This window comes from Cannabis sativa, chromosome X (assembly GCF_029168945.1).
Source record: "Cannabis sativa cultivar Pink pepper isolate KNU-18-1 chromosome X, ASM2916894v1, whole genome shotgun sequence".
NCBI lineage: Eukaryota > Viridiplantae > Streptophyta > Magnoliopsida > Rosales > Cannabaceae > Cannabis > Cannabis sativa.
In genome coordinates, this window is record NC_083610.1 from 9,445,889 (window position 1) to 9,460,485 (window position 14,597).

A 14,597-nucleotide genomic window follows, 5' to 3' on the forward strand; every position below is an offset into this window, starting at 1 on the left:
AGAACATAGTGCAAAATAATTAAAAAAAAAAAAGTTATTTTGTGAGTTCACTCAAATCAAACTCAATTTTGATCAAACATTGTTGAGATGTAATTTAGAAGAATGTAATTGGATAATGACAATGAATACTTGGGTAGATATAAAAGAGTGTATTATTGTGACAAATAGTAATCAAAGTCTGTTGATTCTGGTTAGAATTGTTGGATGCATAGGATGTGTTCTATCTCAATCAATATTCTACTATAGGAATAGTTTTTTGATCTTATATATTCTATATATTCTATTATATTTCTATACATTAACAATGTGAAACTTTGTAACATCCCCTTGACACTATCTCTAAATCACAAATAACTCTTTTAACTATCTACTTTTGGAATCGTGTTTTTTATTTTTCTTTTAACATTTTTAGAAATTTTTTTAATTTTTAGAAATTTTTTTAATTTTGATTCTAATATCATGTTAGACCGGTAAGAATTCTTATAAAATAGGATTCTGGCCCCTCGGTTTTCATGGCTGCAAATGACGCAGAATATTGCGAATTAAACTGCTCTTATTTAGCCAGAGATATATATATTATCCCATGCCGTCTTATTTTATTTAAATAATATATATATAAATATATTGTGCAGAGAGAGAGATTATATATTCGTGATTAGCTGAAAAGGGTTGGCCTCCAAAGAATCTAAAACTAGGGCTGTACATCGGTCGGTTTAGTCGGTTTATACTATATATTTTCCAACCCAACATAAAAATCGGGTTATAAAATTCTGCATGCAAACTGCCCAATTTAAAAAAAAAAATTCTGGACCCGACCGACGGGTTGGGCGGGTTGGGCGGGTTAACATGGCCCAAACCGAATTAGGAGTTTTTTTTTTTTTTTTTTTTTTTTTTTCAGATTCAACTAAAATAAAAATTAATAACATTAAATACATAATATTCCAAATCTAAATTCAATTTAGGGATTGGGTTTTTTTTAATATATATATATTATATATTATTATATATTATATAATATATAATATATATATATAAAAAAAAAAAAAAAAAAAAACTCTTAATCGGGTTAAATCGGTTTGGGCGGGTTCATTGGGCGGTTTGGGTCAAAATTCAACCCGCCCAATTTACAGATTGGGCGGTTTAGAATTTTGTCAAGTTATGTCGGTTTGTATTTTTTTTCGGTTTTGTCGGTTTGGTTTAGTCGGGTTATTCGGGTTGGGCGGTTTACGAAAATTTCAATATCTAAAACGATATTGAAGTTGATGGGTTCATAAAAGAACCGCGTTCCATGGCTCCATCAAAAAAGCTGAGACCCCTCAACGCCAATATATTCCTTCCACTATGAAAATGTAGATATTCTCTTTCATTTTCTTTCACTTTCTATATCAGTTGTTTTTTTTTTCCACTTCCAAAAGTCAGTATCAACCTTTCCATTTAACTTATTGTGTAATTTGTTATCAAAAAAAAACTTATTGTGTAATTGATATTAGCTAAGGTGCTTCAAACATGAGATATCCATAATCATAACATAAGAGAAAAAGGATCCTTAAGAGTTGTAAGTGTACTAAAAATGAGGTTACAGAACATGACTATAAGTTTGCCTACGCTAGGAAAAAAGTTCAGTATTTCATAGAGGGTAAGATATATTAGGAATATCTATAACCCCCAAAAAGAACCAACACAATTTTGATTCATTAATATACAAATCAGATGATGTGAACATTTGGTTGCATTAAAGAGAGTTTTCCTAGTTCTGCCTGTTGAAAACTGTGAGCCACAGATCGTCGCATTCGACAGGTGAGAAAAATTTATGAGATGCAATACTGACCGAGAAAGACTATAATCGGTTTAAAGGGTTAACTGGTCACCACTTTCCTCCCAACATACAGTCACTTTTTTCATAATCACAATATGGAGCAAGCCTTCTGTGTCTTTCTCTTCTTCTTCTTCTGTTTAGGTGGCTGGAGAACAACTTTGATGGCCGCATCGAATACTGCTTTTACATTCTGCAGTCAAAAAGCAAACATTACATAAATCCCTTCAACAAAGAACTATGCCAATTTACCACTTTAATGGTGAATAGGACTCTTAATGTACCTGCTGTGTTTTTGAGCTACACTCAATGTAAACCGGGGCACCTATCAGCTTCCTCAGTTCCTCCCCCTACAAGAGAAAAACAATACAAGAAGAAAAAAAAAATCAGGTACTCCTTTCCCCCCTCTAAACAGTTGAGTAGAAAAGAAAATTAAACTGAGGTCAAAGTTATGAACTGAAAATCCACTGGATGTTACCTGGGCTGTGGTAATGGGCACGGCTCCAGGGTGATCAACAAAGAACTGCTTGTCATCCCGAAGATCTAGAATAAGCAAAAAAGTCTCCCATTAAAACTAACAGTCAACATTGTTTTGTGGAATAGAAGAAGGAAAGATGTATAAAAGTGACAAACTAACTTAAGAAGTAATTGATATGGATTCCATATCAGGGCATATTAACTTAGAGATGAACTGAGAGAAATTAACACCAACTGTGGCCCAACACTGATATTGGCATCACGCAAACCAAGAATTGCAAAGACTTCATCTCCATATCATTCTTATTACAAACACTAGAATTTCAAGCATGCAAGTTTCACAAAAAAGGTTGTGTGAAAGAGCACAAACCCCTGCTTTTGGATACAAACAAATACTCTAATATTATATTCAAACTTGAATCTGATTATGTCCAAACAAATAGGTAAAAGTTTACAAGAAGTGATGCCCATTAACCTGCCATAAGATTTTTTAAGTATAAATCAAATTGTAAAGGACTATTTGACACAATCAACCATAGGGAGGCAGAAGCCTAATCTAAGAGAGCATCTCTCATATGAGAAACGGTAACTAGTACAGTATGAAACAATTAAAAAGCACATACAAATATAACCTGATAAAGAAGGGAAAAGAAAAGGAGTGGAGAATCTAACCAAGCTTAGTCCCAACAAGAATTATGGGTACACCAGGTGCATAATGCCTCAATTCAGGAATCCACTACAATATAAAACAGGGGGAAAATATAATTAATACATCATAAAATCATATGTTACAAGACAAAAAAAAAATCCATATGGAAATCTCACTTTCTTGGCAACATTTTCATAGCTGGCCTTGCTTATAAGAGAGAAAGCAAGCAGGAAAACATCTGCACCTCGGTAGCTCAAAGGTCTTAATCTGTTATAGTCTTCCTGCCCTGTTTTATAATTCTAAATCATCAGACTCCAAATGATGAAGCAGTGGAACACTATATAGCAGGGAGTAACAGTTCTAAGCTTACCAGCAGTGTCCCACAGTCCCAAATTAACAGTGCTCCCATCCACAACCACATTTGCGCTGAAATTATCAAACACGGTTGGCACATAATCCTGTTTCAAAACATATCATTATCAGGAGAAAAGTAAAGATAGTTATATTGCAAAACCTTTTTCACAACAACAACAAATTAGGATTTTCTACAAGGCACAGAAGGAGTGAAACGAAACAATACACAAGAAAAAGAAGAAGAAAGTTCTGTCCTAATGTCTAAATACAAACCATTTTGTGTTTGAGAATGAATGATCAGACACAATTAAGTGACTGAGCAAGTATTAATACATATAAATACTTACAGTCTCAACACTAATTTACTTAGGTTAAGCAAAACAACAAGAATTCACTTCACACCCTGCAGCTGCAAAGGACATAAATAGCTTTACAGGTTTTGATTTGATAGAAAGTTGTGTTCCTTTTGTTATGTCTAAAACAAAAATGCTTTACTCGGTACATTAAAAGTCCTTGAGTCCTTCACTCGGTAGAGGGACAAGAGTAAAATCCCAACACTTGAAAAGTGGCCCAGCAAAACACATTGATGCATTCACTCACACCAAATTTAGCAACAAATCGAAACATGAAAAAGATAGAAAGACATAGCACCGAAAAAATGAAAGCAACAAACATGAATGGAAGATGAAAAACACGAGAGAGAAAATTACACATGAAAACCAAGAAAAGAATCCACAAGCACAAAACACTAAACCTCATAAAACCAATCCAAACTGAGAAACCCATCTCCAGAAAAACTTAAGAAAGCAAAACCCCAACATTTCTTTCTTTCTTTTATCTCTCACATTTCCACTTTTTCCCGGGATACAAACAGAACCCAATAAAGAAACAGGAGAAGAAAAATTAGTCTTGTTTTCTTTACCGTAGGGAAAGTGTTGCTGGTATAAGAGATAAGCATGCAAGTCTTGCCGACGGCACCATCACCCACCGTGACACACTTAATGAACCTTGAAGCACTCATTTCTTTTCTTTTTTTCCACTGATCGCTTTTGGATTTGTTCACCTATGAGACTATAAAACCCTAATTTGAATTGAAACACTTGTTCTTTAAAACCAGGCACATTGGGACAAAGAGAAGAAGAAAAAGAAAAAGGACCTGAGAACTAGGATAGAGAGAGAGAGAGAGAGAGAGAGAGAAGGAGACACCTAAGAGAGACAGAGAGAAATGGAGTGGATTGGGGTTTAGTCTTATGAGAGCCAGCTCTTGCCAGCTGCAATCATATAAATATGATATACAGTTTGACTGTAACTCAAAATCTCTAAAACTGAAAATCCCTCACAAATTTTACCCCACTAATTACACAGTACACACCTTTTTTATTCACTCAATCTCTCTCTCTCCATTTCAAAAAAAAAATCTCTCTCTCTAACTTTTCCTATCTATTTCTTTCTTTATTAACAATGTTTTTTTTTTCATTTTAATATTTAATTTATTATTTTGTGTTTTAATGGTATTAATGTGATGGCAATATATGACCAAACAACCAATACGATTATGCAATAAATTTAAATTTTTCGTTATGTTTTAATTTAAAATTAAAATATTATATCATGATTTCATTAGACATGTTTTTTGTGCAAGAAAAAGAAAAGGAAAATCATGTTTAGGGAGTTATTTGTGCAAGAATAAAGGATGTCATCAAGGGTTCAAATTCCCTCAAATTCCTACTTAAATAATAGATTAATAAGGCCGCTCCCTAGAAAATGATTACTAGTATTAGATTATATTATGATTTGGCGAAATTATATTAAGGAAATCCAGCTCAAATCCTTACAGCTGGTTTATAGTGGTCAAGATTATCTACTAATTCTACCAAAAAAAAAAAATATGTAAGAATGAGATCTATAATATAAAAATCAGATTATCTACTAATTCTGGTTTATATAAGTTTTATGGTCTAATTTTTCGGTGCATCTCTTCCTTATGTTAGACGCAATGTTAATGTTACAACTCATAGATTAATTTAGCATACTCTTAGTAAAGATATTAAATTATTTTGGATATAATAAATCTCACTTAGTGTTCTTTGCTACTTGCACCAATCAAATGTATTTAGACAAGTGGGCCCTTGGGTCTATCCTACCTTCATACAGCTCCATTAGAAGCATTCTAAAGTTTTTTGACAAGAGTGTCTCTATTATTCTTCTTACACGTGGTTCCTGATCTTCTTCTTTTGAATCAGATACGACTCCACTTTGCCTCCGGGAAATACATTCTGCGGCTTTGTCAATTCAGCCATTAGGTCTTCTAGACTTGGTGTCGTCTTGGAGTTCACACCCACAGACTCGATCATTAAAATGATTCCTTAGGTCGTTTCCATTAGGTCTCACCTTCTCACATCTGGCTTGTTCTTTCTTTGTGTCTAAACGTGCCTGGAGGTCATTTGTTGAAAAACTACCTTCTAAAATTGGGTGAATCTCATCTACTCTATCACTATGGTTAATAGGATTACTCTAGTCCATCACTGGGGTTAATAAGATTACTAGGGCAGTTTTTCCTTCCCTGAGCGGTAGGCCTTTGTTCCTTAGTACTTAGCTTATCGTAACTATGCCTTGTAGATTAATCAGGTGGCTTTACTCTGGAGCATTGATCGCCTTCTTTTTTCCGTAAAGGTCAGTTGGCAGTAATCGTGTCACTCTGTGGAGTAGTGGGAGTAATTTTTTTTGTTGGTTCTCCCATGACACATTTTCCTTTATCCTTTGCAGGATCAAATGTTTCAGGGTCTTTTGGGTTTATTTTCTTTGTAGCATTGTTTTCCTAAGGACCAGGATCATTAGGAATATTTTCATCAGGTTCCACTTCTCCTAACTCAATTCTGACCTCTAATTAAAGTTTCTTCCATTCAATGGGAGAATTCCTCCTGAGCAGCCAACTTATTCTTAGTTTCAGCATGTTCTTTAGCCATGTCAACGACTGTAGGGTATAGCTCATAATAATATTCCCTTTCTTTGTCTTTTTCATCGTCTTTTGGATTATCGTCCTCGGGATCATCCTCTGGATCTTCATTGATGGGGTTTTCATCAACATATTTCTTAGTATGTTGAGTTTTCCTAGTAGGACTATTGGTTGCTTCTGTCGGGTCTCCATTGACTCTTGTTTTTGTCTGAGTATTAGGGTTCACATCGTCCATACGAATATCCGCATCATGATTACTAGGTTTACCAACAGTGGTTTGGGTGGCAACAACAGTTGCAGTATACAACCATTTTGGTATCACTACTTTCTTCATCTCTCAATTAAAATACCAAAATATTTATCGACATTTTTAGAAACCAATATCCAAGAGGGGGTGAAAATGTTAATCAAACAAATGCAAGTAATAAAGCAAGCAATAATGTATGGCAAATAATCAAACTTGTAAAGTAGAGAATTTAAGGGTAAGAAATTATAAACTCTCGATTTTTACAAGGTATAGTAGAACTAAGCCACCTACATCATTGATCTTTAAAGTTATGGACCTAGCTTTAAGTTCCAATATTGAGCCAAGTTAACGAGCTTGACTAACCCTTACAACCGGGAAATTTTCACCAAGGTGTTTCCAAACCTCTTATAATAGTTTTGCACCGCAAAGGACTATCAACCTCTTTCTCGAATTGTTGTAATGACATTCTCACTCTAACCAGGTTGTTTACGAAACCGGTGCCAACCTCACCTCAATCACAATATAGAAATGTGTTTGGAATTACAAGCAAAATCACTCTAGAAGTATGATGATACAATAGAAAACCTAGAGTGATTAGCAAGCACACATTAAATAATTAAACACAAATTTTGGCTCAAAGTGTGTGAAAAGTGTTTGTTGGATTTCAAACTTGAGAGTTTATTAAACTCACTTGAATATGTTAGGTGTATGAAATCAATGCTCAGGCAACTTGAATTTTTGAGTAAAACTCAAGTTTATATAGTGTTAGGGTGAAATATAGCCATTTATAGCCGTTGGACATGAAAAACAAGACTGCCACTGGGCAATCTTGTTCACCATTTCCAAATCGGTAAATCGAGATCAGGAGAACCGATTAACCGTTTGGGAACCGGTTGACCGAATTCCTGGCAGTGGCAAAAAGTCCAATTTTTTGAACTAAAACGGCTATAACTCTCTACTCAATTATCTGATTTCAGAAATTGTAATTTTGTTTTCTTAGTTAAATGATATGTGATTTAAAAAGTCAATTGAAAATTTTTATATCATTTGGTGAGAAAACTTGTCGCACAAGTTAATAAACCAAAATTTGTACTTAAAACGTTTTTGAGTATGGACTTGAAAATCACTATACAAGACTAGGAAATATAAATAAATCTTCATGGAGCCTTGTCTTGAGTTCCTTGAGTCTCGAAATCCAATTCGAGTCACTTTCGAGAATTTTGGTAAAATTACCATTTTACCCTTGGAGTTAATTTTATCTTAGACAAATTTATTTTACCTTTTAATTGTGCTATAAAATTAACAAATCGTTAGTAAAAAATAATAATCAAATATTTATTAATTGTCACAACAAGGAGACCTAAGAGTTTGAGTTAACAATCTCCCTCTTTTTGATGATATCAAATATTTGATTATTTTGAAAAGAAAAAGGAAAAATTGAAGCAAGATATATTAGATTAGCTCTCCCTTAGTGTGTGCAATGGTAAAAAAAAATTTACCTTTTAGTTTTCCCTTGCATGATTTTGTAAACTCTCACTCAATTTTATACTTAAGTTTAAAAAGCATTAGATATCCAAAAAAAAATTGAAGTTGTTACCAAAAAAAAAAATCATAAAATTTTCCTCCCATATGATTCATCAGAAAGGGTGGCAAAGGAATTCACAATATCAAAGACAAATAAAAAGATAAAACAAAGCATACCATTAACCATAAAAATTCAAACACATAGCATCCAAAATAAAAACAAAACAAACTAACACATAAAATCTAAAAGGCACTAAGCCTACGCAAATAAACTAAATCAAATAAACATGAGAAAAGATGCTAAAAACAAATGCAAGGGAGCTAATTTGGTGGAGGTCCAAATCGATCCATGCAAGCCCTTCATTGTGCCATCTCTTCTTGAGCATCAGTAAATTCGTACTCCATGTCACTCCACATAGTGGCAATGCCGCTTCTTATGGTAGCCATCTCATTTTGGAGAGTAGAAATTTGAGTGTTCATTTCACCTCTCAAGGTGTTAAAATTGGAAGCAATGGAGGTGTGAAGGTTAGCAAAAGCCTCTTCGATATTAAAGTGAGGGACTTGTGGCATTGGCGACACTTCTTCTTTTGCTTCCTCTTCGCTTTGAGCTTGGGCTTCTTGCTCTTCTTCTTCACTTTCACTTGAGACCAAAGCTGCTTCCTCATGGGCATGTGAACCTTGTTTAGTAGAAATCCACTTCTTTTCCACTTCATTAAACTTGTAGCGCATTAATTTGAATGTGATCTCACCAAGACTGTCAGAATCCTTGGGTTCATAAATGTCAGTTTCATCTTCAATTGGGATTCTTAGGAGCGGGAACAAGTAGCTAAGAAGATAACTATAGGGTAAGGCTCCTTTTAGGGTAGGCTTATACACTTCATTGATGGTTTTTAGGATAAGGTAAATTAGGTTGATTTGGTTGTCTTTCAAGATGATGTTGTATAGGATTATTTGATCAATTGCACTTACTTCATCTTGATGGCCTTTTCTAAGAACAAGGTTAGAGCATATAAAAGCATGGAGGATTTTTCCTTAAAGGGTGATGAAGGTTCATTTTGGTTTTATACGAAAGTTGTCACCTATGCACACATTATTTTTGAAAAGGTAATAATTGAAGGTGGTATTATTCATAAGGCGGAGTTTATGGTCAAGCAAGAGGCCATCGTTGGGTGCATTTAGAATATTATTAAGCTTGTCTATGGTTAACTCAAATGCTACCCCTTTGAGGATTCCCTTAACACTATATGGATTGCAATGAGTTTTAATGCAAGCATAAAAAGCCCTAACTAGCCTAGGATAGATATTGATTTGTATTTCTAACAAGGTTTTCCATCCCATATGTTCAAAAAGAGAATTGAAATTGACATACTCAAGAGCTTTGAGATCTCATTGCTTACCATTTAGAATATCTCTTTGTGAGAAGTCTTCATTGAATCTTTTTGCATATTTTCTATGGGAGAAGAGGTCATTCCTTGCCTTGGACCTTTGTTCCCTTTGTTGCATTGAGGATTCTTGCCTATTTACTCTTGAAGATGAAGCATTAGAGAGTGAAAATTTTAGAGAATAGGGTTGGAGGCTTCTATTTAGGGTTGGAATATCTGAATGGGGAATAGAAACTTGATGGTAGGATTTTTATGTGGTAAAAATTGCAATTGAAAAGACAAAAAAGACATTGGGATCGTTACCTACTGTGAACTGATTCACCAGTTTGTCAAGTATGCAAGTTTCCTGCAACAAGCAGTTTTCCCAAAAAGTCTTCAAAACAAGTTTTATCAACCATTTGACCCCAAATCTTTTTAGAAAGCATTTTCTTATCGTTCTCATCATATGCCTCATAAGTCTTAACAACTTCTACACCATTTATAACATGTTTAGCAATGTAAGGATCACTAGACAAAATATGCCACAAATCATAATCCATAGATTGAAGGTAAGTTTCTATTCTAATTTTCCAATAAGAAAAATCTACTCCATTGAAGTATGGTGCACTATTTGAGCTCAAAACTTCTAACATGTTACTTTCTAAATTACTTGGAAACACCATGCTCTAAATTGTGAAATCTAATCAAATAAATGACCTTTTGCTCTGATACCAATCGTTAACCCAAGATATGTTTCCAAGAGGGGGTGAATTGGAAATTTAAACTAATTTTAGTAAATTAAAACTTTTAACATAAAATTATGCAATTAATCTCTTAATCAAACAAATGCAAGTAATAAAGCAAGCAATAATGTATGGCAAATAATTAAACTTGTAAAGTAGAGAATTTAAGGGTAAGAAATTGTAAACTCTCGATTTTTACAAGGTATGGTAGAACTAAGCCACCTACATCCTTGGTCTTTAAAGCTATGGACCTAGCTTTAAGTTCCAATATTGAGCCAAGTTAACGGGCTTGACTAACCCTTACATCCGAGAAATTTTCACCAAGGTATTTCCAAACCTCTTATAATAGTTTTGCACCGCAAAGGACTATCAACCTCTTTCTCGGATTGTTGCAGTGACAATCTCACTCTAACCGGGTTATTTACAAAATCGGTTTCAACCTCGCCTCAATTTTAATCTAGAAATGTGTTTGGAATTACAAGCAAAATCTCTAGAAGTATGATGATACAATAGAAAACCTAGAGTGATTAGCAAGCACACATTAAAAATTAAACACAAATTTTGACTCAAAGTGTGTGAAAAGTGTTTGTTGGATTTTAAACTTGGGAGTTTATTATACTCACTTGAATATGTTAGGTGTATGAAATGAATGCTCAGCCAACTTGAATTTTCGAGTAAAACTCGAGTTTATATAGTATCGGGGTGAAATATAGTCGTTTGACAAGAAAAACAAGACTGCCACTGGGCAATCTGGTTCACCATTTCTAAATCAGTAAATCGAGATCAAGAAAAGTGGTTAAGTGTTTGGGAACCGATTAACCAAATTCCTGGCAGTGGCAAAAAGTCCAATTTTTTGAACTAAAACGGCTATAACTCTTTACTCGATTATCTGAATTGGATAAAGAATCACTTTTATTTAAACGATGTGCATTTAATTATCTGAATTAATACACTAAGGTGACATTTAGTTGGAGGTAATGAAATAGAATGGAATGAAAAAAAAAATATCATTTGTTTAGTTGCATTTTAAAGTATTGGAATATTATTCCAATGGAATGGCTTTTTTATCATTTTAGTAGAATGACTATTTTATTTTGAAAGAGAAGAAATGATCATTCCAATGCAATATAAAAAAAAATTAATAATTTTTTTTTTATACATTTTAAATTTTATTCTATTCTATTTTTATTCCTATTTTTATATTTTTATTCTTCCCAATAAAACGCCACCTAAATTTAGTCATTTTAATATTCACTATCAAATTAACAATAATAAATCTGTAATAAACTTTATTGGGATATATACATGTCTATAATTGAAGTGAGGTTTAACCTATTTTTTTAGCTAAAATAGGGAGTAAGGTTTAAAAAAACAAATGAGTTACAACCATACTAAAAGTTCTCTATAATGAAAAATGAATAGGGTATCAACTATACTAAGTGTTACTTCAAGAGAATTAAGGGGATTTTTCTAAGAGAAAATAAATAAAGGAGAAAAATACAAACACATGTGACAATAAAAGCTTTCTTGTTCGAGTTTTAAAATGGCATTAATTTTTAGGGTCCCGGATCTCTCTTCCCTTTTATTAATGTATATTTTACAAAGAAGAAGAAAAAATTGTCCCAACTCAATTAGGCAATACCTATTTTGAAGTTTAATGAAAAGAGGAATAATGTCTCAATGATTTTAGAATGCTATGCTGTAATTGGATCACTTAAATCTTGGTATTAATTTCTATGATAATTGAAGATACAGCAAGAGATAACACTATAGAAAATTGCCAACCAAATATAATATTGACTAAAATGCAAAAAGATGACAACTTTTGGGAGGGAGTTAACAATTTCTTTTAATTTAATTGTTCTTCCAAAGTTAGTACTAACTTAGTACTAACTAATTTTGCAAATTACTCTCGTTAGGGTTGAATGACAAGATTATATGGTTGTTATTCTAATTGGCGAGAAATTTTGTCGTCTGAAGAAAGAAAAGTTGGCTTTAAATTTAAATAATGAGATTGAGATTGCCTTCATTAAGAAGGAAAGATATGGTCCAAACTTAACATTGATGTCTGATGATATGATATGATATAAATATGTTATCCAGATGTGGGGATGGAGAGAGAGAGAGAGAGAGAGAGAGAGAGAGAGAGAGAGAGAGAGAGAGAGAGAGCCTTTGCTTTGAAGGAAAAGAAAATTGTGTTGTGTCAACTAAAGAGAGAATAAATATACAAATCATATGCATGAAATGAATGAATGAATGAACGAACAACTTGGTTTGGTTAATGGTTACTGTTGCTAGCCTGGTGGCCCTTTGGCTTTAGTTTTGAGTTGAGTTTATTGACCAATCTTTTAGTGCAAATTGGCCTTGGTGGTTGAGTTGTTATTACCATCTCCAACTACCCATCATAGTCAAGTCATTGAAAACATTTAAGATTACAACATATTTAGTCACTAATAACTCATCTCATGTACGAAGTCATAGTTGATAGAAATATAAATAAAATAAAACAAACTTCTTGACAAAATTTTACCACACTCAAAGGTTTGTTTTGATATATTTCTTATCTTATTTGTTTTAACATCTAAAAAAAATTTAGTTGAATTTTTTTCACATACATTTAGTTATTTAAGATAGCTTATAAATTTTTTTAAAAAATTATAAAATTTATAATACTAAAAATTAAATTTAAATATTTTTTATTGCGCCCTTGACTGTTTTTTATAACACGCATAGTAAGTAACTTTTTTGAACCATATTTTTTAGACAATAACTTATTTAAAAAATTTTAAAATTGTGTAAAGATTTTAAATAATATTACAACATACACGATTATAATCAGAATACACTCATCTTGTTGGCTATGGGTATTGTAGCCCCAGTAAAAGAAATATTAAAAAATTAAATATTTTTCTTCTAATTTAATAAATATATTACAAAATGATAAAAAAAAAAAAACCCTACAAAATTAAATAAATTAATTTAAAAAGGTAAGCATAAATATTTTTCACAATAATGAACTCCCCACATAATAAATATTCTTGGTCTATCAGAAAGGAGTGTACCGAAAGACTACTACATAGTACATACCCTAAACTTCTTTCACTTGTTTTCATATCACTTCTCTTTAACACTTAACTTCCTAATAATGAGTACTATTAAACACTAAATTTGATAATCTTTTATAGTTCCTAACACAACAAAGCTTTTTATTGAGTTTATGTTTAGCTAGTTCATTACTTTATCTATTGGTATTGTCATCTCTTAAATCTGTAAAAGTGAGTAGGTTATTGTGTATGTTGCTTTCATGAAAGCAATGACCTAACAATTTGTCCACGTTGAAATATATATTTATATATGAAAATATATATAATGAATATTACATGAAAGATAATTAAATGGGTATCATTAGGAAAATTTGAGTTGTTATGTTTAATTTTTTTATTTATTTAAATAAAATTATTTTTACATTATTTGGCCTGAGGTTATTCCATAATAAAAAAAAAAGTTATTCGACAAAAAAAAAATGAAGATAAAAAAATTGAATTTAATTTTATATTGGTTGTATAAATATGCTTTTGATATAGCATAAAAAAAATATTTTCTGATATTTTTGTAATTAACTAATTAAATTAAACATAAAAATTCAATAAAAAAAATTATTACTCATCTTTAGATTAAAATCTAATTATTTAATATTTTTAAAATTAATATTTATAGTTAAATTTTTTTAATAACAATCAATGAATACCCATTAAAAAGTATTATATATATAAATATATATTATAAATATTTATATAAAGAGGTTTACATTTTTTTAGTCTGGATCATTATTAAAACGTTATGCATTAATGTAATATGATGTGTAGTTACCATTACTGGCCTAATAATATGCCAAGGAAACTACAAATCTACTCATGTTTTTTGTGCCTAAAACAATGGATCCGCAGTCCCTATCAATGTAGCTTCAAAATTTTCTATCTTGAATCTCTTGACACATAAGAAGATTCCAAAGTAAATTTCAATAGTTATGATTCGTTTCCAGTTACATACAAATAGAAAACATAAGGTTTATTATACCAACTCCCATGTGCATAATCAATCCACGGATGATCAAGAACCTATCCATACTACTACTTAGTACTTACAATCTCATTTCAATTACAGTCAATTTCTAATCCATTAAATAAATGCATATAAGTTATTTCTTTAGCAGAAAAACCAAATGCACCACCACCACGACCATCACCTCACCCACTCACTCATTATTTTATGTTGAATTGGAGCATAGAAATTGCTGCATTTTCTTATGTTAAAATATATAATGATGAACACCAACCTTCACCACCTGGCCTATAGTTTAGGTGACTAATACCACCATTTCGTACCTACAAACCTTGTTAGTCAACTTAAATTTTGAGTAAAATACGCGAAAAATTATTGACTGATTACCAACTACAAGCCCATGTTATTGTC

At 32.1% G+C, this 14,597-nt stretch overlaps 1 protein-coding gene across 1 annotated transcript; it reads right to left on the reverse strand.

The window, feature by feature from the left end:
- Positions 1–1,496: 1,496 nt before the first annotated feature.
- LOC133032489 (rac-like GTP-binding protein 5) lies at positions 1,497–4,751 on the reverse strand. The gene is made up of 7 exons (XM_061106455.1): positions 4,216–4,751; positions 3,310–3,397; positions 3,116–3,225; positions 2,963–3,026; positions 2,292–2,356; positions 2,098–2,163; positions 1,497–2,006 (listed from the first exon to the last, which is right to left on the reverse strand). The coding sequence occupies exons 1-7, from the start codon at positions 4,312–4,314 to the stop codon at positions 1,905–1,907; spliced, it is 594 nt and encodes a 197-aa protein (XP_060962438.1). The 5' UTR covers positions 4,315–4,751; the 3' UTR covers positions 1,497–1,904.
- Between the last annotated feature and the right edge of the window lie 9,846 nt (positions 4,752–14,597).